Raw genomic sequence first — 27947 nt, forward strand, 5'->3', positions numbered from 1 at the left:
TGGTGCATTACTATCCCATTTATATCTTGTATATTTATCATCATTTTGATCATTACAAATTTAATTACTATATATCTACTAGACTCATATATAAAGGACATTGATATTATAAGTCTTATCTTTTTTTTAAAACATTATTCAAAGAATAGTAAAATGGCAATTTATTAGGGCAAAATGACTTAGAAGGATAACTACTTATCCGTGTTCACATATTGACAAATTCTTTTTTTTGTATATAATAAAGCAACTAACTTGTTTTAACTGTTTAAATTACACAAATATTACCGGCTAATACATGCTTTAACCGGTAACTCAAGGGGAAAATGTCTTACGAGGGTAACTACCTCTTATCCGTGTTCATATATTGACAACTTTTTCTTTTTTGTACATAAGAAAGCAACTAACTTGTTTTAACTGTGTAACATCCCAAAAATCATGATCGAAAATTTTGTTTTTAATTTAATACTAAAACCATAATTGTCAAACCATTAATTTAATACTCCGGCATTAGGCCCCGCCTGGCATCGAACCCCGCTCGGTATACATATTTGTCTCTCTTAGGCCCCGTCTGTCTCCGGGCCCCGCCCACTAAACACATACAATCATATAACATGCTAACACATAAAGAAACATACTCTGCTAATAATGAGATACGGAACTTCGTCCGTACTCAGCTAGTTCTAATCAGTGCTTCAGCAGTGCAAGGTGAGTCTCCTCAGTGTGTGAATGGGTCTAAGGCCACAATGCCAGCCCATATAGTTTATGAGTAGGAAGACCCGGGGGTTAGCCCTAGGCATTGTATGCTAGTATGTTATTCCAGACCAAGCTCCGATGTCGGGCGGGTACCCGAGGAATGTTTGCATGTTAGATTATACTTGTTGTCTGTGTGATACTTGTATGTGCCTTGTAGGGAGGTGAGTGTGGACGAGGTCCCATATCTCGTCACTAGTTGAGTACGGACGAGGTTCCGTATCTCATTATTAGCAAAGTATGTTTCTTAGGATAGGGATACAGTAGAGTATGTTTCTTTATGTGTTAGCATGTTATATGATTGTATGTGTTTAGTGGGCGGGACCTGGAGACAGATGGGGCCTAAGAGAGACAGATCTGTATACCGAGCGGGGCTCGATGCCAGGCAGGGCTTAATGCCGGGCGGGGCCCAATGCCGGAGTATTAAATTAATGGTTTGACAATTATGGTTTTAGTATTAAACTAAAAACAAAATTTTCGGTCATGATTTTTGGTATGTTACACAGTTAAAACAAGTTAGTTGCTTTCTTACGAACAAAAAAGAAAAAGTTGCCAATATGTGAACACGGATAAGAGGTAGTTACCCTCGCAAGTCATTTTCCCCTTGAGTTACCGGTTAAAGCAGGTATTAGCCGGTAATATTGGTGTAATTTAAACAGTCAAAACAAGTTAATTGTTTTATTATGTACAAAAAAGAAGAAGTTGCCAATATGTGAACACAGATAAGAAGTAGTTACCCTCCTAAGTCAATTTCCCATTTATTAATCTATTTAAGTCCCAAAATTTGTCTTTTGCTCATGCAAATATCGTTTATCTATATAGTGGGGCCCGCATCTTCACTCCCCAAATTTCTTTTTTGTCACTCCGTTTTTTCACCACCTCAGCTTTCCATCGTATTTGTCACACTTCTTTGGAAATGAATTGTCATGCTATATATTTTAAACAACTTAATTTATATAAAACCTAAAACTTTCATTTATTTAAAAAACAAAACACACATAATACATAATATAAAACATATTAATAACAAAGAAAAGATAAAAGTTATAAATTATATATATATTAATTTTGGCTTTCACCACCAAAACAAAAGCACCTTCTGTCATGGTGTAATGAGTCGATTGTCATATTATTGGATTTTTCTTTGTTGACTTCATGTTTCTTGGCAAATACCCAATAATTTTCAAGATTTTTATTTATGAGCGTTATCTCCATCCTTAAACCTTGTATATCGTCGAAATTTGACCCGACACTTTTATCTTTTCTTTTCTCTTTATCTCTTCCCATTAGGCGAGGATGTGGTGTAAACTCAACCGATTTGTCATCAATGTTGAGGTTGAATCTGATATAACCATCCGACGATGGGTAAGAGGTATCAGATGTTTTGGTTCTTCTGGAACCATCTGAAAGAAGAGTTACGCAGATAGGCCACGATCTAAGTTGGAGTTTCAGGTTAGGGACATGATTATGCTGAAGGTATTACCCTTGAAGGGTGTTATACGCTTTAGGAAGTGAGGCAAGTTGGTCCCCCCAATTTATTCGGCCTTTTATAGTGGTGGTCAGGGTAGGCAAGGTGGCCTACCGGTTGGATCTACTTGAGGAGCTTAGTCAAATACATATCACCTTCCATGTTTCTCAGTTTTGAAAATTCTTGGTTGATGATACAGCGGTGGTACCATTAGACGACATTCAGGTCAATGAGCGTCTGAATTATGTGGAGAGACCGGTGGCTATTTTGGATAGGAAGAAGAAGACCTTACGCAATAACGTGGTACCTATAGTCAAAGTTCAGTAACAACATCAGAAGGGTTCCAAGTGGACTTGGGAGCCCAAGTCGGAGATGCGCGAGCACTACCCAGATCTATTTGCAACGGAGAATTTCGGGGACAAAATCTAGTTCAAGTGGAGGAGAATTGTAACACCCAATTTTCGAGTATGTTTCTCTCAAAACTTTTATTATTCAAGTTTTTAGATTTGGTGGTCGCGTCGTGGTAAATGAGATCCCATGACGTGGCTATGGCCAGAAGGTACGCGAAGGTTAAGTGGACGTCGCGACATGGCAGCCATTTAATGACAAACCCTAATTTCTGGGGTTTACATCCCTATTTAAGGGGTGTGAAGGATATGGTTTGCATACCCACAACCTCCATCACCTCCCTTCCTCCCTCCTTGAAACCCTAGCTTCCATTATTGAAGTTCTTGAGTTTTGTGGTGATTTTTTGTGTTTTGAAGAAGAAGAAGGTGATACTTGGGTATTGATTCAGCAAACAACTTTCCTCATTATATTTGTGTACCTGTTTTGGACCATTATAAGTGTCTAAGCTCAATCTTTATGCATTAAACTTCTAGATGTAGGCTTTCATGCTAGTAGTTTCATGATTGGGAAAGTTTAGATGAATATATCTCATAAAGTTATCAACTTTATGAATTATTGAGGTTATTTTGGGGGTTTGGTGTTGTAGATCTAGAGAGTTTATTGAGTTTTGGTTACTTCTATGAGATTTGAACCACATTTTACACCATGTTGATCAAGTTTTAGTTCAAGACATGCATTGGAGATGTATGTGTATAAAGCAACGATTTTTATGATGTTTTGGGTGTATGAATGCATTCTAGAAAGTATGGATTGATGACTTGAGGGAGTAAGAGCTTAATGTAATAAGTTGGTCTGGGCGATTCCCAATACATAGAGATTGGCCTCCATGTCGCGGCGTTATGCAGTTTCGTGACTATTTTGTCATGAGGTTGCCACAACGTGGCAATGATTGGTCTCGACGTGGCAGCCATCTGAGTTGACTTTTGATTGTTGACCGTTGACTTTTACTAAGTTTGACTTTAGGTCAAATTAAGGGCTTTGGGCTGTAGTTTGAGTCATGGTCCCTGTTTGTTGTATATGTGACCTATAGTACCGGTTTTTAGATCTTTGATCAGTGTTATTATCTTTTAGTCTGTGAGGTGAGTTTTCTCACTATACTTTGTACTGCAGTATGTGTCCTTATGTGTAGGATGTTGGTATACTTTAGTGATCTATTAGATTGGTAGATATGTATGATTATCTTTATTTGCTTGTTATTGATTATTGTTTGCATATGTCAACATACTGTGGTTGGGTTGAGGCGGTACTGTTTTGTGTTGTAAGCCAACAAACCCGGGAGCAATCCATTCATATGTTGAGGGTCAGGAGGGGAAAACCAATATTATGTTGTGGGATCAGGAGCAAGCCAGTCATAAGTCGATTGCACGGGGAATGGCAATCTAGTCTCATGTTGTGGGCTCGGGGGCAATCCGGTCTTATGTTGTGGCCCCAATGTGCATGCATTGTATATGTATTGTTGTGTGGGGTATTTTGTGGGAACTCACTAGCTTTGGCTTATAATTGTTAATTTCAATATTTTCAGGTTCTTCAGATAATCGGAGCAAGGCGAAAGTGTGATCGTACACCTCCTCCTCTTGATTTTATGTTGAGAGATTATTTTGATATACCGATTTCTATGTTTTTGTTTTAAAAACAATGGTTTACAACCTTATGGTTTTATAAAAGTGTTTTTAAAAAAGAAAATTTGTTTTCATGCTTTTTAGGATGTTACAAGTTAGTATCAGAGCTCTGTTTTGAGAGAACTGGATGAACACGTGTGTGACTCTACACTCAAAGTATGGATCTACAAATATTATTCATAATTAAGGCTATTTTAAAATAATCAAAGGAGAGGATGTGATGTGTACAATCAGTCGAAGCCCAAGGAAAGTTATTTCCCAAGATACCCATGCTTATTTATGTGTATTAATGATATGTTAGAAATTCATGTTAGTTTATAGGTTAGGATCTTCAATAGTTGTATGATAGAATTGCCAGATTTATGATGTTTGATGGCCTAGGGGAATTTATTGATGTGCTATATAAAAATGACATTATTATTGTAGTTGCTTAATGTGTGCATCATAGTTGTATATAACTAATAATTTATAGCCCGAGAATTTTCGATTAACCTTATTTCACGTTCCTTGTCTGGTTGTGGGCTTAGGATAAAATCAATTATTCGATTGTCTGTCGAATGCAATGTTATGTATGATTAGCATATGCAAAATGACTGTAGAGTTAGTGGGAGTTTCATGAATGGGTGTTGTTGTTAGAAAATCAGCATAATGTATGATTAGCTACTATTGAGAGAGTGGGTTTAGGATGTATGTGTATCCTAGTTTATTGGGCTTTATGGTCGGAATTCGTGTCGATCCTTCGAGACAAACACAAGTAGGTGTGGAAGGTAGTATCGGCACGTACTACTGAAACCATAGGACTCGTACACATATCAAGGAAATCACAAATTCCAAGGATTTAGTGGCTAAGTAGTGATGTGTTGGAATATAATGTGATTTTCTGATGTGTTCGGGTTTATTTTCATTATGGTGATCACTAGAGGTTCGAGATTAGGAGTTGACGGCCCGGAGAGGCCAATATTGACTGACGATGAGATTCACGAGATGATCACCACCCAAGTGACCATGATAGTTAGGGAGGCGATATCAGAGATGTTTGGGTCTGTCAAGACTATTATGATTGAGCTATTCGATGAGTGTTATGTTGTTGTTTCGGAGCCTGCTGCTGCAGGATTTCAAAGGAGGAGGAGGATGTAGTACCAAGACTTCAGCAACATGAATCTCCCAGAGTTTGACAGGGTCAAGGACTCGATCGTTTCAATGAGGTAGATATCTAATGTTAAGGGTTGTTTCTTTACATTCTCATTACCAGAGGACCAGAAGGTTAAGTTCGCCTTGAACCTTCTACAATTGGGGGCGAAGGATTGGTGGAAGCTGGTGACCACTGACCAATGCTTATTCTCCTACATAGAAAGTTGTAGTGACTTGGGAGTAATGCATGGAAATGTTCCACACTGAGTATGTTCCATTGGTTGAGAGGGAGATATTAGCGTAGGAGTATCTGTCATTAAAGTAGACAATAGAGTCGATAATGAAGATCACCAATATATTTGTCGATAGAGCCTTTTTCTACATCGAGTATGTTGCTTTATAGAGGGTTCATATGTCCCGATATTTGACCATGCTCAATACGAATATTCATGAGTTTGTGTCGACGCAAAAGTATTGTTCCCTCTCCGAGATGCAGTCCTTCTCTCGGAAGAGAGAGAGAGAGAGAGAGAGAGAGAGAGAGAGAGAGAGAGATATTGAGATTGAGATTGAGCCCTATGCGAGAGAGAAGAGGTAAACCCCATGTTAAACCCAATCAACAGTGAAGCGGTTAAAGCCTTTCTATTCATGATCCAGAGGTCAAAGGGGCTGCACTTATGACAAGTGTAGGAAGATGCATGAGGGAGCATGTTGATCAGCGACATGGTGCCACAATTACGGCTGGGGGGAGGGGTCATTATGCGAGGGATTATCGTTAGTAGGCTCCTCCTTTGAGCACCAATATTTGTTACCACTGTGATCAGGTTATCCATATGAAGACCAATTTTCCCTTACTCACTTCTAGACGAGTATAGGCACCGGCTTCGACAACCCTCCAGATCACATATGATCGTCGGGGGAGGGATGAGGTTTCGAAGGCCAGGGTTCGCTCATTTTACCTTACTGTAGAGGAGGACATGGTGACACTTGACGTCGTTACTGGTATGTAATCATTTATTATTATTATGTCAAGATAATTATTTTGTATGTTTATGTTTTTATTCCTGATAGGTACATTCTTAGTGAATTCCTTACTTGCTCTTGTGCTTTTCAACTCGGATGCGAGCCAGTATTTTGTATCTCATGCCTTCAGTAGGGATTTCGATATGAACCTTGGGGATTTGGAATGTCTTTTGCGAGTTTCCATGGCTAACAAACACAAGGTTTCTGCTTCAAGCAAGTTTCGTGATTGTACTTTGGAGATATTCGAGGTGCCCTACCCGATTGACCTGATTCTCATCCATATAGGGGATCTGTGCATGATTGTTGGGATGGACTGGCTGAGAAGGTTTGGAGCTTTGATCGATTACAAGAGGCAACTAGTGGTAGTTCAAACCCCAAGTGGGGTAGAGCTAACAATTTATGGAGAGGGTACCCGGGTTGGTTCATCTTTTTGTTCGGCTGCTAAGGATAGGCAGTATCTCCAACATGGATGTTCAGGTTATCTTGCCTATGTGATCGACACTCAAATTGAGGGGAAGAAGTTGGTTGCGGATGTTACAATATTTAGAGAGTTTCCAGATGTTTTTCCAGAGTAATTGCCCGATGTGCCTCCCGTGAGCCAGGTGGAGTTTAGGATCGATCTGACCCCCAGTGCGGCTCCGGTTACTAAGGCATTGCATTGAGAATTGAACAAGTTGATGGCAAAGAACTGTTACCCACTTCCTAGGATTTATGATATTTTTGATCAGTTGCAGGGTGAATCTTGGTTCTCCAAGATTGATTTGAGGTTGGGATACCATAAGATGAGGTTTAGAGAGTATGATGTGGAGAAGACAACATTCCAAACTCGTTATGGTCATTATGAGTTCGTGGTGATGCCGTTTAGGCTCACCAATGCACCTACAACATTTATGGATTTAATGAACCAGGTATGCAGACCGATGCTCAATTGATCGATCGTTGTTTTTATTGATGATATTCTGGTCTACTTCAAGACCAGGGAGCAACATGAGGAGAACCTTTGAGAGTTACTTGGAGTGTTGAGGAGGGAGAGGCTATATGCCAAGTTCTCACAATGCGAGTTCTACCTACGAGAGCTTCAGTTCTTAGGACACCTCGTCAATTAGAACGAGATTCTGGTAGATCCGACCAAGATTGAGGCAGTTATATAGTGGGAGATATCGAAGTCCCCATCTGAGATCAGGAGTTTACTAGGGTTAGTAGGTTACTATCAAAGGTTCATTTATGATTTTTCCAAGATTGTTGTTCCTATGACTTGCTTGACGAAGAGAGTGTGTATTTCTATTGGGGGCCTGAGCAGCATGCTGCATTTGCGACTCTAAGGCAGAAGTTATATGAGGCCCTAGTATTGACCCTTCCATAGGGTATTGAGGATTTTGTATTATTTTTTTATGCTTCGATCACAAGTTTGGGGGCGGTTCTCATTAAGTGTAGTAGGGTCATTCTATATGCATCTAGACAGCTGAAGCCTCATGAGGTTAGGTATATGACTTGGATTTGGGGGATATGGTATTTTCCCTCAAGATTTGGCGACACTACCTATATAGGGTCCGTTATACCATCTACACTGATCACAAGAGTCTAAGATATCTTATGGATCAGCCGAATCTGAACATGAGGCAGTGCAAGTTGATTGATTTGGTAAAGGATTATGATTGTGAGATTCTTTATCATCTAGGGAAGGCCAATGTAGTCGTTGATGCTTTGAGTTGCAAGGTGACTAGTACTCCCATTCGAGGAATCTGTTTGAGGAGGACCATCGACTCACCACTATTGGATTTAATTAGGGAGGCTCAGGCCAAGGGAAATATGAGGGAAAATTAGAAGAAGGAGAAGATCAAGGGCTATATTGACAGATTTTCCACCGATCGTCGCGAGCTTGCGACCCAATGTGGGCAGGTTTGGGTCCTAGTTTTTGGTGGGGTTTGACGGAAATTGATGGAGGAGGCGTACAATTCTAGGTTCTTGATTCACCATGGAGCCACAAAGATGTATCGAGACTTGGGACTTAGCTATTGGTGGCCATGCATGAAGCAAGAGATAACATGGTGTGTGGAGAGATGCTTGACATGTCGTATGGTCAAGGTAGAGCACCATAGGCCGCAAGACAAGTTGCATCCCTTGGAGGTTCCCATGCTGAAATTGGAATAGGTCACTATGGATTTCATCAGCAAATTGCCAAGGACGACCAAAGGATTTGATGCCATATGGGTTATTCTTGACCACCTGACCAAGAGTGCCCATTTTCTGGGCATTTGGGAGAGTTCTTTGGTTGAGAAATTGGCTGACGTATATGTACATGAGATCGTTGCTCTCCACGATGTACCAGTTTCCATCGTATCCGACCGTGATGTGTGTTTCACTTCTCGGTTTTGGCAGAGGTTTCATAAGGAGTTGGGTATGAGACTTCACTTCAACACTGCTTATCACCCTCAAACTGATGGTTAGCGTGAACAGACTATTCAAACTCTCAAGGATATGTTGAAGGCTTGTGTCATTGATTTTGGTGGGAGTTGGGACTCCTACCTTCCCCTATCTAAGTTTTCTTACAACGACAACTATCATTCCAACATTGGTGCACCTCCGTATGAGCTTCTTTATAGGAGGAAATGTCTTACTCTAGTTTGTTGAGGAGAGAACGAGCATAGGGTCATGGGGAGGACTAAATTTGTACTCCAAATGATATAGCTAATTCAGCAGATCAGGCAGAGGTTACAGACATCACAGAGCCAACAATAAAGTTATGCTGATAGGTGATGATATGAGTTGGAGTTTTAGGTTGGGGAGATGGTTATGCTGAAGGTATCACCCATGAAGGGTGTTATATGCTTCAGGAAGCGGGGAAAGTTGGGCCCCCGATTTATTAGATCTTTTAGAGTCGTGGCCAGGGTGGGTAAGGTGGCCTACCGGTTGGACCTGCCTAAGGAGCTTAGTCAGATCCATAACACCTTCCATGTTTCTCAGTTTCAGAAGTTCTTGGTTGATGATACGGTGGTGGTTCCATTAGACGACATTCAAGTCGATGAGCGCCTGAATTACGTGGAGAGGGTTATGGCTATTCTGGATAGGAAGACGAAGACCTTGCACAATAACTTGGTACCCTTAGTCAAGGTTCAGTGGCAACATCAGAAGGAATCTTAGTGGACTTGGGAGCCCGAGTCGGAGATGCGTGAGTACCATCCAAATCTATTTTCAGCGTAGGATTTCGAGGATGAAATCTAGTTCAAGTAGGGGAGAAATGTAACACCAAGTTTTAGGTATGTTTCTCTCAAAAGTTTTATTATTCAAGTTTTTAGATTTAGTGGCCACGATGTGGTGAATGAGATCCCATGATGTGGCAATGGCCCGAAGCTGCATGAAGGTTAAGTGGATGCCATGAAGTGCCAACCTAATGGCCATGACATGGCACCCATTTAATGACAAACACTAATTTTCAGGGTTCACACCCCTATTTAAGGGATGTAATGGCTAGGGTTTGCACATCCTCAACCTCTATCACCTCCCTTCCTCCCTCCTTGAAATCCTACCCTTTATTGTCGAATTTCTTGAGTTTTGTGGTGATTTTTGGTGTTTTAAAGAAGAAGAAGGTGATCCTTAGGCATTGATTTAGCAAACAACTCTCCTCACCATCTTTTTGCACTTGTTCTAGATCATTGTAAGTGTCCAAGCTCAACCGTTATGCATTAAACTTCTAGATGTAGGCTTCTATGCTAGTATTTTTCATTATTGGAAAGTTTAGATGAATGGATCTCATAAAGTTAGAAAATTTATGAATCCTTGAGGTCTTTTTGGGGTTTGGTGTTGTAGATCTAGAGAGTTATTGAGTTTTGGCTACTTCTATGAGATTCGAACCCCATTTTACACCATTTGGACCTAGTTTGAGTTCAAGACATGCATGTCTATAAATCAATGATTTTTATGATGTTTTGTGTGTATGGATGCCTTTTGGAAAGTATGAATGGATGACTTGAGGGATTAAGAGATTAGTACAATAAGTGTGTTTGGGCGATTCCTAAGACGTGGAGATTAGCCTCCATGTCATGGCATTATGTAGTTTCACGACTATTTTATTGTGAGGCTGCCACAACGTGGCAAGGATTGGTCACCACGTGGCAGCCATCTAAGATGACTTTTGAATGTTGACCATTGACTTTCACTAAGTTTGACTTTAGGTCAAATTAAGGGTTTTGGGATGTAGTTTGAGACTTGGTCCCTATTTATTGTATAGGTGACTTATAGTACCAATTTTTGGATATATGATCAACGCTATTATCTTCTAGACTGTGAGGTGAGTTTGCTCACTATACTTTGTACTATAGTATGTGTCTTTGTGTGTAGGATGTTGGTATACCTTAGTGATCTGTTAGATTGGTAGATATGTATGATTACTTGTATTTTCTTGTTATTGATTATTGTTTGCATATGTCGACATAATATGGTTGGGTTGAGGAGGTATCGTTTTGTGCTGTAAGCCAAAAAACCCGTAAGCAATCCATTCATATGCTGAGGTCTGGGAGGGGAAATCCAGTATTATGTTGTGGGATAAGGAGCAAGCCATGCGTGGGTTGAGGGCCCGGGGAGTGGCAATCCTTTCTCATGTTATGGGCTCGGGGGTAATCCAATCTTATGATGTCAACCCAATGTGCATGCATTGTAAATGTATTATTGTGTGGGGGTATTCTATGGGAATTCACTAAGCTTTGGCTTATAATTGTTGATTTCAATGTTTTCGGGTTCCTCAGATAAATCAGGACAAGGCAAAGGCGTGATCGTATACATCCTCCTACTGATTTTATTTTGAGAGATTATTTTGATATACTGATTTCTATGGTTTTGTTTTGAAAACAATGGTTGACAATCTTATGGTTTTATGAAAGTGTCTTTTAAAAATGAAAAAATTTTGTCAAGGTTTTTGGGAATTACAATGAGACAAATGGTGGGTGTGGCAAAAAGTTGTCGAGTGGGGGCAACGTGGTGTTTGCCAAGCCATCTAGGCATTGTCAAGCGGCTTAACAAGGTGACTCCCTTCGGTTTTAACAATGTTAGGTTCATTTTTACACATCATTTTAGCACATTTTATTAATAATTTTCGTGACTTCTCATGTATAATTAGCGTGCATTTCATACGTTTCACTACATCGTTTGTTTGGGACAATTTTACTCGTTTATGATTAATTTATGTAGATTTATGTAAACGGGTAATGACATTTTTGAGCATCGACAAAAGACACATGGATAGCCTTGCAATCACGATTGAAATCCCATGACAACATCCACTATAAAGCAATAAATAAAAAAGATTTGAAGAGTTTTTTTTTTTTGACATTTTGCAAAAATGTGAGGTCTTCATAAAGTGACTGGATCAAGGGGTAAACATGGTCTGATCGAGCTGAAATTTTACAAAGGTCTTCCCAATTCATAGATATGTAATATGAATGGCAGAGATCGGATTTTAAGATTGTTTGATGCTCCTTATGAGCCTTGTGAACAGCAACATGAATCTGTCCCCAAAAAAACGGCAGTCCATTTTTTCTTATGAGCCTTCCACAAGATCAACCTCCCGGTGGAAAAGCTTACCCCGGTAATGACTACGCAGGGCCATTCCAAGGAAATCTCGGCTCTAGCACCTGTGAAAACAAACACCAAAGTATAAGACCACACAAGCCAATAAGATACCTTGTTCTCATTCTTTCTTTTTTTAAGGAAAAAAAGGGGGGGGGGGGGGGGGAAGGAGATGAGTGAATAATGCATCTCACGACGAATAACTATGCCATCTTCCCACGAGCCCTCCAGGCGGCACTCATACCGGCCGCGACAAGAATGAAATCTTCCTAGTTCTCTCCAACAACAGTAATGTTTCGCATATGATCTCTTTTTTTAACGTTCTTTATATCCACGCGTAGGTAGCGACATGAACTACAAATTTCGTTTAGACTCTGTCAGCTAATTTTGAATTTATTTTTAAAGTTATATTTTAACATGCTTACACAATTAAAGTCCGTTAAAAATTCATAACTTTGTCATCCGATGTCCGTTTTCGACTGTCTTTATATCGTTGAGCTCCTATTAAAGAGATCTTCAATTCTTGTTTTGGTTGTGTCAGATAAAAATCGATCGATATAAAATTCGATTTCTGGGTTGCATACTACTATGCAAAATCTTAGAAAAAAAATCATAACTTCCTCAAACGAAGTCAGATTTTGACGTTCTCTATATGCATGCTCTCGGTTTAACGTATACTAAGAATTTCGTTTAGATCTTTGAGGCTAAAAAGTATTTCGTCAAAAAATCACTTTTTATGTTATGCAGCATCATGTCGGTTTGGTCGTAAAACTTCAACGGGTCATAATTCTTCGTTATAAGTTAGATTTTAGCGTTCTTTACATGCATGAAATCCTTGTGACATACACTATAACTTGGTTAAGATTATTTATACTAAATAATCTTCTATCAAAAATTCGCTCTTTGATGCTTATTGCTTCTAAATTGACTAGCTCGAATCTGCGGGCGTAACAATTATCTCCCCCTTAGGATGATTACGTCTCAGAATCATTCAACGAGACAGGGCTTGTATAATGACTCCTTATGGTATATCTTCATCCCAGGTCATAACCGTAACTCTTATGTATTTTCTAACGAGTTTCTAACTTGTAGACTTCTTGATTGCTCACGGTGCTCAATCTTGTAACCTTCAAGTTAAAAACTTATTCTTTATTGGAGACTCCTGCTCCTTCGTAAGAAGACTTAAATTAAGATAAGTTCTTTACTTCGATTATCATAACAGACTGATAGGTCATGTTCTAATGACTTCATCGTATGATGCAACGCTTAGACTCAGGTCTTTTTGAGTCAAATTCCGGAATGGAAGATACCTTCCTTCATGTTCTAATGTGATATATTCACATTATAGCTTGTAGAACTTCTAGCTATAAGCTTCTTATTTTAACAACATCAAGATACTTCTATTGATCGCTTTGATTGTCTTTCACTTCAATCTTCTGGCTTAAGTCAGACGCTACATCGATCTTGGTTCTCTGAACCATGTAACATACTCATCTTAGTCGAACTCGATTTGATATGACCACTAGGGTTGAAATAACAATCATCTTCTTGTTCATTACCGAATCGATGGTAATAACAGACATGAACAAAAAATAATTAATTACCAGCACCTTGGCAACCTTGTGACTTCCCTGATCCAAGTGCAAGTCATGTGATTCCGGTAGTATAGGCCTCTATTACCTTTCACACTTACTCAAACTTGAACCAAGTATTGTCTCTCAGTTCTCCGAGTTATTATCACAAAAACAATTTTAACACATACAGATGTGTCCTAACAATCATAAAATTTTCCCTAGGCTCTGCTAGGACTTCTTCCATGCGTATCTTCAATCATCAATTCTACTTCAACTCGGTTGGTGGAGGAAATGTCAGATGATGGGATAACTTCATGGATTGTACTAAAAATCTTTCTTTCTGCCAATCAAAAGTGTACTTCTCCTGTACCAGACGTATTATTTATTAGACACATTCTAAAGGCAAGATACCTCTCATACGGTATCTTCCGATAGGTATCATTCATTACCATCAGCTTTCTTATTTCCTTTATTTGCTCAGTCTGGTAAGAGTCCTTATCATGACATTCCATACACCATAATAGTTGTTCAAGAGGAGAAATTTAAGATAGAGAAGGTTTAGATGCGTAATCCTCCTTATTACTCCGAAAAGTTACATGCAAGTTCTAATAACGTAGTTAAACGTTTAGAAATCTGAACACATAAAATTTCCAGATCCGGTCGACAATAGACCATAGATCCGATCAAATAATAATATCCTAAAGCATATAAGGCATCTTATAGCATAAATCAATTGGAATATAAAAGCAATCTAGACATCATCCCTAAATAAGCTAGTGCTCGTGTCTATTCAGGTGTACTACCTAAAATATAATAGACACACTCCTCACGATCATCGCTAACCATTTCTAAGTTTAAGTCTAGAAATTTCCTAAAATTCATAATTCGCTTAAACTAATGCTCTGATACCAACCGTGACATCCCCAATTTCACGGCCAGAAAAAACCGATTTGTTTATGCTTTATTTGAAAATCAAAGTATCCATTTTAAAGACTAACATTGGGGAATTTGTTCCCACAAAACATGATAAAGGTATTATCAAAGCATTTCCGAAGAAATGTATTTTTTTATATTATGATGTTGGGATGTCATCGTCAATACAGAAACATAAGCATAAACAGACCTTACATTCATTTACACTAATGATCTACATCTCCATTAATCTCTCAGTGTAATGTAGCTTCATATCGACACCTGTGATACAAATAAACTGAGTAGGTCGGGTTGGGAAACCTGGTGATTACATAGGATTTTCAACCCAATAATATAATTATAATGTTTAATCATCAAATAATTAACCCAACTTCCCATCCCCATTATCTTCTTTATTCTTAAGGATCTACCCTAAGAATCATTTATTCTTCATTCATTCATTCCTAAGGATTATCCTAAGGAATAGGCACGAAGTCCATTGTTGTCAGGGTTTATCCAAAAGGCACTAAGTCCATAGTTGCCGATGTTATCTATTAGGCACAACTGCCAATGTTATCCTTTAGGCGCAGCTGCCAGGATTATGATGTATCTATTAGGAACAACTGGCAATATTATCATTTAGGCGCAGTTTCCAGAATTATGATGTATCTATTAGGCATAGATGACAATATTATCCATTGGCGTAGCTGCCACGATATTTAGAGTATATTTGGTGAACACGTAGTTCAAAAACACCTACAGGTTGTGGCTCAGCTGCCAATGTTCATCTGTAGGGCACTAAGTCTGTAGCTGCCAATGTTCATCTATATCATCTTTCATCTCTCATCATTCATCTACCCATCTTTACCAAATATTTTTATAGGTATAAAATACATATACAGATTAAATCAAATAAAACATGTATGTATTTTATTCATCCAACATAGATATCTAGAACACAGATAATATGCACACATAGCATGTAATTTGTATTAAATACTTCATATCTATATGTAAGACGAAAGTAACTATGCACTCACTTGTGAAAGTGAGGACCCAAAATTCGGGCAGCGCTTCGCTTCTAACAATCGTCTTTTCCTTCGACAAAACCTAGCATTATTATCGCTAAGTTTTAGTCTAAAATTTATTGCGACTAATTATTAGTCTAGATTCATCATTAACTAAAAGTCTACTTTCATGATCTACCAATTATGGAACAACCAGGTAGGATCATATTGGAGGTAGGGTCCGTTTGGTATACGAAGAATACTATTTGGAAATCCCACTTTAAACACCTCACTAAATCACAGCCTATACATCATCCCTGTAAGTAGATCAATCAGTATAACGACTTGGAATCACTGATAAATCTTGTTTATAGGTTCATAATAACGATAATGAACTTAAACATAAGTTATACTTAAAGTAGGGTAAGCATAACTCACTTACAAGGGGGTTTAGCGAAGAACCAGGCTCTGCGCGGGCAGAACTTCTGAGCCGAAATCTCTTCCTCTGGGCCATATGGCACTCCGGGACTCGCTGCTAACACCTAGGAGGTTCTAGGGAAAGGAAAAGAGGCTTTGGGGTTGTTTGAGAGAGAATTGGATAGAAAGATGTGAGAAAAATGAGTGAAAACGCCTCCTATTTATAGGCTGCCAGGACCCGCGTACGCAAGGGTATGTTGTACGTACTCTGAGCCATATTGGGCGTACTCATGCCACATGTCGCGATCAGATGCCAAGCCGTGGCGAAGAAGGTGTGGCTGAGATGGTGTCACGTGCCACTCGTTGGTTAATCCCAAAAACTAATTATCTTCTAAATTACGTAAGTTTCGTATACGAGCTCCGTTTTTGACGTTCTCTATTTATACGTGTAGGTGGTGACGTGATCTACAAGTTTTGTTTAGACTCTGTCGGCTAAGTTTGACTTTATTTTTAAAGTTATATTTTAACATGCTTAGACAGTTAAAGTCCATTAAAAATTCATAACTTTGTCATCCGACGTCCATTTTCGACTGTCTTTATATCATTGAGATCCAATTAACGAGATCTTTAATTATCGTTTAGGTTGTGTCGGATAAACATCGATAGACCTAAAGTTTGATTTCCAGGTTGCATACTACTATGCAAAATCTTAGAAAAATCATAATTTTCTCAAACGAAGTCACATTTGGACGTTTTCTATAAGCATGCTCTTGGTTTAACGTATACACGTAGCTTCAGAGCCTAGCTTGGTGAGAGGATTTGCTGTATGGATACTAATGTTTACATATTGATACCATTTTGGACATGTTTTTGATTATTCACTTTATGTGCTTTTGCTTCTAGAATATCTAAACGGTTGGGAGTTTTGTTTTAGATTTTGGAAGTAACATTGTGGTTTGAAAGATTTTTGATAAGCTAAAAGTAAGTATTTCGTTTCTTTTCGTTAAAAAGATGTTAAATTAAATGAAAAAATTTATGTTAAAATTCACGGCATTACTAGTTGGTATGTTTGCCTGTGTGAACTGAACACAAATACAAATACCGGTGTTCAGAATCACAATTATAAAAGGGAAATTAGGATTGAATTAGACTCTTGGGGGGGGGGGGGGGGTGTGTGTTGTGAGTTATATGTTATTTTTTCATGTACCTTTTAGGACTCTTATTCATTCCTTACGACATTAGGGTGGATCAAATCTAAATGGAAACACCTTTCTAATTATTTGTTCCAAACCTGATTTTCAACTTGTTTTGTTTTAGCTTGTTTCTTAGTTTGATATTCAAATCTTCTCGTTTTAAATTAAATTACAAAACTCCCCCCAACTTTAATTTTAGTTTTTAGGTTAACTGATAATCAAAAATTTTGAATTATATCATACTTGTTCTCCTTGAGTTCGACATCTGGTTTTACCAATAGTATATTATAATCTATGCTATCACTAGCGCGCTATAGCGTTTAACGAAGGTACAAAAATGTTATTTCACAATAGCGTTTACGAATAATAGTGACGCTATTAGCGGCGCTATTGAGCGGTATTTACCATGATACACATCTTTGCTATACCGACGCTACAACCGATTTTTCACTTTTGTTTACATGTGGCCATTTGGCTACTCCACAATACCATGTAGGTGTTGTTTCATTTATTCCTTTCATTTTCACACACACACACACACACACACTGCGACATACAATACTTCACAGTTCACACTTATAAACCTGTGACTGCCAAAGGCTTCAATCACTCACTATGAATCTATGTTAAATGTTAAATGTAATGTTTCCTTTAATCCTTTGATTTTAAATGTTTCTCTTTCAATGTTTCACACTTGTGAACACGTTAATTTATGAAGCAATCAATATAATTTGTGAATTTATGAATAATAGAAGCAATCAATCTCTCACTGTGAATATATGATTTAGTATTTAGGAACATAAATTAGTGAATTTATGAAGTTATGATTTTAAATTCTTAATTTGTGTCCATATATCATATATAGTTGTGTAATATATAACATTAATACTCTAATATATAAATTATATATAAATATATACTGTAAAATTAGAAATTATACGTAATATTAAAAAACAGCTATATCAGCTGTAACACCTGCGATACAAGCTAGTGAAATAAGCGATAAAACGATATTTTGATAGAAGATTATTTAGGATAAATAATTTTAACCAAAGTTATAGTATATTTGATAAAAATTACATAGATATAAAGAATACTCAAATATGAATTCGTGAGAGAAAGTTATGATTTTTCTAATATTTCAGCGTAGCAGTATACGTCTCAGAAACCAAAATTAGAATCAGTCGATTGTTAGGAAAAGCAATCTTAACGAGAGTTGAATATCTCTTCAATACATATCCATCGACATAAAGACAGTCAAGAACGACTATCATATGAGAGAGTTATGAATTTTTAACGGACTTTAACAATATAAGCATGTTAAAAATATAACTTTAAAAGTAAATCAAAATTATCTGACATAGTCTAAATGAAAGTTGTACATCTTGTTGATAGCTATGCGTGGATATAAAACCCATCGTAAACGGAGCTCGTATGAATTAGTTATGATATTTCTAAGAATTCATATTTTTCCGCGTGTACCCGCGCGCATAGGCAGCATGTGCGACGCACATTGACACTCCACCAGATGCTCGACACGTGGAGCTACACACAAAATGACAGGTCACCCTGGCCAACCAGATGCATGACATGCAGGGGACATGGTGCGCGACGAGCACCACTTTTCAGCCTATATAAACCTTGAGTTCTAGCCATTTCCTCATCCTAATTCCACTCGAATCCTCTGGAGCTCTTTCCACCCCTTAGTCACGATACTCTCGAGTTCCTGACCCCTTTATTGAAGCCCTGCGGTGTCAGATAGCCGGCAATTAGGAGCTCTCAAGTCAGAGTTTTGTCCGCTTGTTTCCCAGTTTTCATCAATGTACTCTATAAGTTAAGCTACACTTATTTTATTCAAGTGTAACTTTTAATTATAGTCATAGTCGTTATTATGAACCTATAATTAAGATTTATCAGTTATTCTAAGTCATTATTCTGATTGATCTACTTACAAGAGTGATGTCTAGGCTGGATTTAGTGAGGTGTTTAAAGTGGAATTTGCAAACAATATACTATGTATATCATACGGGCCCTACCTCCAATATAATCCTACCTGGTTGTTTCTTACTAGATAGATTTTGATGTAGACATTGAGATTGTTGATGAATCTAGACTATCATTAGTCAACATGAATACTAGAGTAAGACTTGGTGACATTCGTATCTAGGTCACGTCAAAGGAAAAGTCGAGGAGTTTAGCGAAGTGCTACCGAATTCTCCAATCACCCACCTAATTCAGGTGAGTGGATAGTCCCTTTCATGAACATGATTTTAATACAAGTATTAATTAAAGTATTATATGTTATAAATTTTATATGTGATCTATAAGCTTATTACCTGAAATACATGTTAGAAATGTATTTAACATGCAAACCAAATATGGTTTTATATGCGTTAAGATATATATTTATTATTGCATGATAATAATAATAAAAGTATTAGGAGTTGAGAATCATAGTCTTTCCAAGAGATAAATAAGAATTACAAATGAGGACTACATTTAATGGACATTAGGTAGTAACTCCTTAGGAATACGTGTGAGAAATACACGGAGAGTAGGATTCTGACATTCATTTGTGGTCCGAGAGTATGTATTAGGTATAGTCATTTGTCATTGATCCGAGAGTATGGATTATGTATAAACATTCATTTCTAATTCCGAGAGTATAGATTAGATATAGCCATTCATTACTGATCCGGGAGTATAGATTAAGTATAGTCATTTATTACTAATCTAAGAGTACGGATTAAGTATAGTCGTTCATTACTAATTTGGGAGTATGTATTAAGTACAGTCATTCATCATTGATCTGGGAGTATGGATTAAGTATGATAATTCGAGTATTTCATTCTTTTCTCCGTTGTCTCCATTGATCCTGGTCTACTATTAAGGAATTACCGAAGTAGCTTAGTCAATTCATTGTTCACACTAATCCCTCTAGATAAATGTCGAAAAGTCATATAGGGTCAATATGTGAGGATTGACGAGATAAGGGTAGATTGCTTATATAAGATATATGTGGGTAATGATGAGAAATAATCTTACAAGTTTTAAGATATATATTATAACATTGTGGGTTTCTCAATATGACACACTCAGTTTCTTTGTATCATAGGAAACAATATGAAGGTACAATCCATTGAGAGATTCAAGGAGTTTAATTAATGTAAGGCATGTAATGAATACGTTTATGCTTATGCTTCTTTTATCAGTTATGACATCTCAAGGCTATAATAATCAATGAAAAACATTTCTTCGGAATCGGCTATTACAAATGAACTATGTTATAAAATAAGAATAAATAAAAAAGCCTTTATGGCCGAGAAAATTGGGATGCCACATCACTGCTATACCACCATGATAACCACGATTTTAAATAGCGGGTTGTTACCGCTATTGAAATTTTGACTGCGATAATTGTTTAGATTATAATACAATTATATACACTTGCGTAGTCGTGTAATAATCTCTTACATTGATGTTTTCCCTTTATAAATTAAATATTAGATTTTACATATATAGAATAATTAAATATTTTACTATCTTTTGTTCATAGTCTTACTCATATATAACAATGACATATAGAATCTACTAACTCTCTATTTTAATTTATCTTTTAATTTTGATATTTGTGTTGATTTTGTAAGTAGGAAAATAAATAGAAACACCATTAGAATTATATATTATTAAAAAATGATCGAACAAACTTATTTTCTTAGATGGGAAAGTGAGGTTTTACTTCCATTTTTGTATGACTATGAGAGGGCAGACAACACATTAATCTAAACATTGTAATAATGAATTTGAAATTGAAAAAATTCTAATTTAATTTTCATATTCGTCGCCTATCTTTAATCTTGATAATTGATGTATGGTTAATTTTGGTGATTTTAAATGCAAAACAAAGAATTCATCCTGTCACATGTAAATGATCTAGCTTGTGAAGATGTAAAGTGGTCATGGACACAAGCATTCACATGAACTAAACAAATAAAGTAATAACTATATATTCTACCTTTTTCTCAAACACACATTTCAGTCAAAAAAATCATTAATCATATCATTTTATAAAATTTATTTTGATATTTAGTACAATTTTTTTTAAGAGTTCACATGGGGTTAGTACGTAGGTGAGATGGATATGGAGAAAAATGATGCATCCACATTTGACACTTGACTTGTGAGATAATACTTTGGATTTGGACGGCCAGTTGTCCCACCTACCTGTCTTCTATATATTTTTTATCGTTCAAAAGATCAAAAAATGTTTAATTGATAGTTAAATATGCTAATTTAGTTATATCATATTATTAATAATATTATATAATCAATATTTGTATTGTCATTCTCTTAATTAAATAAATACTTTGGTCGTAATCATGCTTCCCAGTAAAGTGTCGGCCCGTATTATTTATTCCAATTAATTGTTTTAATACTTCTTATCTATAAATATTACGCTTCCTAAAAGAATTCGAATAGCTTATTTAACAATAAATTTGAAACAACCAATACATCAAAACAACAAGAAAAACAAACGTGAAACATAAAAACAATACGCTTATAAAAACAACTTTGATATGTTTTTTTTAGAGCTTGAGTTTTTATTCTATCAAATTCATACTCTTTGACATATTGACTTTGATGTGTTTTTTACTCTCATAAAAGTTTAAGTCTGACTCAATCAGTCATTAACTTAGTTATATATAACTCAATTGACAACTATCAACTTATTTTTTATTTTTGATGAATATTCTATCTATAATATAAGATGGTTCTACGTGATAAATTAAGAATTAATTGGGCACAGAAAATGAGAAGGAATTTGTCGTGAGGTGAGATAAGAATTATAATCATAATAATTATCATTACACCTTCGATTCGATTTAAATAAGTATCGTTGTTCAACCTTTTCTTTACAGTTTCTATCCTTCAATATTTTATTAAGATTATAGCAACTTCAAAGGAAAATACCTTCTTTACTCGACATAGACCCTACATTCCTAGTGTCATTTTAGTATATTCAAATAAATCTAAAAACTATTACGATACATATTATGATAAGAATAATTACCAATAAGTTATGTCACGTCCACATGAGGGTTAAATGTTGACATATCTTGATGTAGAAAGGAAGTACAAACATAAAAGGTGTTCAAGATAGCCAAAGGGATTTTTTTTTTTTTTTTTTTTCTTTTCACGATAATTAAAAAAAGACATAAGATCTTTTTATGTGGAGAGCTAAATTTTAAAACTTACAAATTCATAGTAATTTCTTGTAATTTATGGAAACTGAAAATTGGGAGCCTAAAACATTAAAATTTGTGTAGATTTCATATAAAAGGGACCTCCAAACTTCTACCGAGTAAAAACTAAAAATTATACTGTATATAAGTTGGACTTTATTTTAAATTTTTTTCTCATTTGTCTATAAAAGCTTGTGTATAAGATCCTAATATGATGTACATTACTTCTATAAATAGAACTGCAATTTCTTTACGTACCCTTTTGCATCTTTTCTTAGCCTCGTGATTCTTCTATCATTGATTATCCTTTGCAACCGACTTGATGACATATGTGAGAATTTCATAATTTCAAATTGCCAAAATTAGTCACATTGTATGGAAAAAGAAGAAAAAACCTCGAAAACCATGTTATATCATATAAATACGTTTTTAAATGAGAAACCCAGATCTGTACACACAATTCGAACAATGGGATCTTAAATTGATACACAATCCCCTCATAAATGTATTGTTTTTATAAATTCCATGTTGATTACTTCCTTTAATTTAATGAGCACCGACGGCTTTTCTTATAAATACAATAACTTACACTTTGTACATATATATATATATATATATATATATATATATATATATATATATATATATATATATATATATATATATATATATATATATATATATATTATCAATATCATAACTTTTTTATAGTCTTAACACTATTTTATTACTATAATACTTTTACTATTTTAAATTATAAAAATGAATCTATATAGTCATTCCAAAAAGACAAAACTGCAAAAAATTTCATGTGCTTATGGTCCAAACGTTTGAAAAGTTGCAGATTTGGTCCTTTTCAACAAGTTATATTGTGGTTTTGGTCCCTTATTTGTTAAGTTTAACTAGCTAGTTGTCAACTTTTTTAAAATGACAATTTTATCCTCAGGAACTATTTTCACACTTTTGTCTTTACCATACTATATAGACCATTTTTGCATACATTCTTTTTTATTTTATTGAAGTATTATATATTAATAAATATTATTTTTAATATAATATTATATATTAATAAATATTGTTTTATTGGATTATTAACTTATTTTAGTTGATTTTTTTAACTTTTTTTGTTGGAGTAATTCTTTTTATTGAGTTATTATATATCAATACATATAGTTTTTAATATATAATATTTATATCATAATAAATATTATATTATTGGATTATTAATTTCTTTTAATTAATATATATTTTTTTAAAATTATTTTTTATTGGATTATTAATTTATTTTAGTTAATTTTGTTTTTTAAAAAAAACTTTGTCCAAGTAATTCTTTTTTATTGAATTATTATATATCAATACATATAGTTTTTAATATATAATATTTATATCATAATAAATATTATATTATTATATTATTATTTTCTTTTAGTTGATTTTTGTAATTTCTTAGTTTTAAACTATTTTTATTGGATTACTATTTTTAATTTATTATTTTCTTCATATACTAAATATTATTTTATTGGATTATTAATTTATTTTTAATTCATAGTAATATTTCTTGTTAATTTTATTGTTTCCACCACAAAGTCGTGAGATACGCAAAATCGTCGTCTCTCATCATCGAAATCGTTAGGATCATTGTCAAACACATTCATTTCATGTAACTTATAATGAGAAACCATAGGGTAAATACAACCACCATCACTCGGTCACCACCACCACTATAATTGTTATAGAGGTTTGTTGCGCATTATGTGGGATATTGTGAGAACAAAGATATGATGTGCGGGGACAAGGTTCAAAAACTCAAACCTTGAGTTAATGTTTAAGATCAATGTCTGCTTCTGATTAAGTGTTCCAGTCAAGTATGACAAGACCAGTCAATTTTGAATAGAGAAATCAACAAAGTACTTCAAATATTAAATAAGGAACTATGAGTATAATCAAGGTAAAGAAAATAAATGAAACAAGTAGAATGTTGAAATAGTTTGATTTGAGAGAAAAGTGAAGGTGAAGTAAATTCGAATATAACTATCTTTGGAGCAACAAACCGTCATTTATTCTTGTCATTAAACACTCATTATATAGAAAAAAGAGGTACTACTTACAGACCGAAATGCATACAAAGGACTAGATAAATAAGTTACTTCTGACGCTCTAAGTATCCCAATTGACAAAAGACTAAGTCCTATGTAAGGTTACATTAAGTAAAAGACAAAAATAATTAATGCACAGAGGGATACACTATCTCGGAACATCTCTTCATCTCATACCACGAACTCCAATCCGGACTTCAACCAACATTTTGTACCCTAACCATTCCGGACATAAGTCTGACTTCGGAACAACAGAAGTTAGAGATTGCTAGACGTTCACTTTCAGGTTCCAACAAATATGAAGGATTTCAGTGGATTATGAAGAGGTTATCGCAGGTGGCTACCATCAATGCTGGGTAGAACATGGTAGGGTATCTATTGAACCTCCGATGAAGGTTTTTGGAGGTGATCCAACCAATTTTTGACGATGATAGGCGACACTTTTACGTATTTCGGCGACTTTATGGTGAAACTAATATAATTAAAAAGAATTAACAGTATACATTAAAAATAAAATAATAATCCAATAAGATAATATTTATTATATTAAAAAAATAATAAATTAAAAGTAATAATTAAATAAATTAATAATTCAAAAAAACAAAAAAGAAATTAAAAAAAATTAATAATCCAATAGTATATTATTTATTATGATATAAATATTATATATCAAAAATAATATTTATTGATATATAATAATCTAATAAAAAAGAATTGCTCCAACAAAAAGGAAATTATAAAATAAATCAACTAAAAGAAATTAATAATCCAATAAAATAATATTTTGTAATATATAATAATCCCATAATATAATATTTATTATGATATAAATATTATATATTAACAACTACATGTACCGATATACAACAATTCAATAAAAAATAATTACTTCGACAAAAAAAAAATTTAAAATAGATTTAACTAAAATAAATTATTAATCCAATAAAACAATATTTATTAGATGACGAAAATAATAAACTAAAAGTAATAATCCAATAAAAAATAATAAAAAAATGAATTACAAAAATTAACTAAAAAATTAATAATCCAATAATATAATATTTACTATGATATAAATATTATATTTTAAAAACTATATGTATTGATATATAATAATTCAATAAAAAAGAATTACTCCAACAAAAAAAGTTAAAAAAATCAAATAAAATAAATTAATAATGCGATAAAACAATATTTATTAATATATAATATTATATATTAAAAATAATATCTATTAATATATAATACTTCAATAAAATAAAAAAGAATGTATGCAAAAATGATCCTTATAGTATGGTAAAAGACAAAACTACGAAATGGTCCCTGGGGTAACATTGTCATTTTAAGGAAGTTAACAGCCAAACAGTTAAACTTAACGGATGAGAGATCACAACCACAACAAAACTTGTTGAAAATGACCACATTTGTAACTTTTCAAACGTTTGGACCGTAACCACATAAAATGAGAAATCACAGGGACCATTTTTGCTGTTTTGTCTAATATATTATTTTCATAACATATTAATAAATTATTTATATCACTTTATTATTCCAAATAATAAATTTAACTTCTCTCCAAAAGTCATCCTGTCAAGTTGCTAGAGTGTCTTGATAGGCGCTCATGTAGCATGTGGAAAGTCTTAGAAAAGTGGGATTAAACCACCAACCTTATAAATATACAATTTTTTCGCAATTCCTACGTTATCGCATAAGATTGCAAGTCTGTAACCCCTTATAAAACAAAATTTTTTTAATTGTTATTCGGATCATAAAAAAACGTTAATCTAAAACTACCGATAAATAAATAATGTGTAATACTAAGTTTTGAAATTATAAATACATAGAGTTTTCTTCGGGTGAATGAATAGGCCTGAAAAACTGAATCCAACCACAAACCAGCCAAAACCAAACCGACTTAGTGTCGAATAAACTTTTTGGTTTCGTATTCGGTTTTCTAATATTATGGATTTCGGTTTTATCGCTCCTCTTCATTTTTAGGTGTAAAAGAAACCAAACCAGGTATCTCAAAATCCACACAACACATTCAAAAGTCTATTACTAACTGGGAATAAAAAAACATCTCTCCTTCCTTTCAAAGTATTGTTTTGTCCATAATGCATTAAAGAAACTGATTTCAGCTGAATATTTATATACTAATATTAATAAGGATAACAATAAAACAAATATTTGATCGGATTTGCTTCTTAATACGATTTATAATCTTTCAGTCCTATTAGGTTTTGTCATCGAAAATACAACTAGTACTATAATATACTCAGTTTGATTTTCGGTTTCAACAAAGCTCATTTTAGATTTCAGTTTTCATTGGTTCGGTTTGCTCTGATCCGATTTGTAGATCACGATCATGTTTATACATGCTTATTGACATAAATGTCCTTAAGTTTGTCAAGTTTTGTTGATTTTGTCTCTGTGATGATTTTTTTGTTCGTTATCTCCTTAAGTTTTCCATGTTTCTTATTATTATTATTTTGTTTATTTTTGTCATTTTATCTATAATAGCAAGTTTTTAGGTTACCATGAAATAATAATTGCAAACAACTGTTAAGTCTACAAATTTTTTATGTATTTACCCTAAGTATGTTTTTTTTTTTTTTTTTTTTTTTTTCATATTATATGAATTAAGGGTTTTCTTGAACGGCTGAATGCATTAGAAAACCACACTCTAACAAGGAGCTAGAACAAAAACGAACCAATTGCCTCAAGTTTAAAAGAGGATTTTGAGGCCAATCATTCCATTTAACTTGAAACTTATGCTTCTTACGAACTACCCAACTAAAAGTAATCGAAATTATGTCATCAAACATTATGATCATTTCTTGGTTTATTTGTCTCAAAGACACATTTATTTTTGAAATTCCAAACTTACCACTACTTGTTCACTATGAACACCTCTAAAACTGCTTTACGAGCCACCAACATATGTAACAAATTCAAAAAACCAGGTAAATCATAAATAAAAATAAGATTAGATAAGTCTATATCACACTAAAGACTTATTTTGAAAAGAATTTGAAACACTACTTCACACTCAGATGAACACATGTCAAATATCTTTTGTAGAGTTGATACACATGCGACATAAGGAATAAGTAATGTTAATACTATGGCTATGATAATTATATTTAGAATTAAGAGGGTTTTTTTTTTTTTTCAAAAGATTTGTTAATTTAAGAGATTTTTTGTTAATTATATTTTGTGATAACCTTAAAACGTCTTATTACAAATAAAAAAAGCACAAATAAAAAAAACTTAAAAAATGATCGTAGAGACAAAAAAAAAAATAATAATAAATAAATAAATAAACAAAACAAAAGAAAAGAAAACTTAGACAAACTTTTTTAATTTTTATGTCAATAAACTTGACCCCAAAAGTTAATGATGGTTGACTATTGAGGTAACCGTGCACATTTCATTCATCGGTGGAAATTTTGATTTATTGTTCTAATTTAGATTTAGATTATGTTGGATATTTGAAAATTAGATACATCAATTACATAAAAAGTAGATAACGAGGTTTCATATACAC

The 27947-nt window shown here is 34.4% G+C and overlaps 1 protein-coding gene across 1 annotated transcript; it reads left to right on the forward strand.

The window, feature by feature from the left end:
- Nucleotides 1-6350: 6350 nt before the first annotated feature.
- LOC145059738 (uncharacterized) lies at nucleotides 6351-6971 on the forward strand. Its single transcript, XM_079007535.1, has 2 exons — nucleotides 6351-6375; nucleotides 6445-6971. Exons 1-2 carry the CDS (start codon nucleotides 6351-6353, stop codon nucleotides 6969-6971), a joined length of 552 nt encoding a protein of 183 aa, XP_078863661.1.
- Nucleotides 6972-27947: the final 20976 nt, after the last annotated feature.

Source organism: Lactuca serriola, chromosome 6 (genome assembly GCF_051521515.1).
Source record: "Lactuca serriola cultivar US96UC23 chromosome 6, Lser_US96UC23_V15, whole genome shotgun sequence".
Classification (NCBI taxonomy): Eukaryota; Viridiplantae; Streptophyta; class Magnoliopsida; order Asterales; family Asteraceae; genus Lactuca; species Lactuca serriola.

Coding starts and splice junctions, on each gene's coding strand:
- LOC145059738 (XM_079007535.1), top strand. CDS start 6,351: ATGGTGACACTTGACGTCGTTACTG. Junction 6,376..6,444: donor GACACTTGACGTCGTTACTG/GTATGTAATCAT, acceptor TATTCCTGATAG/GTACATTCTTAGTGAATTCC.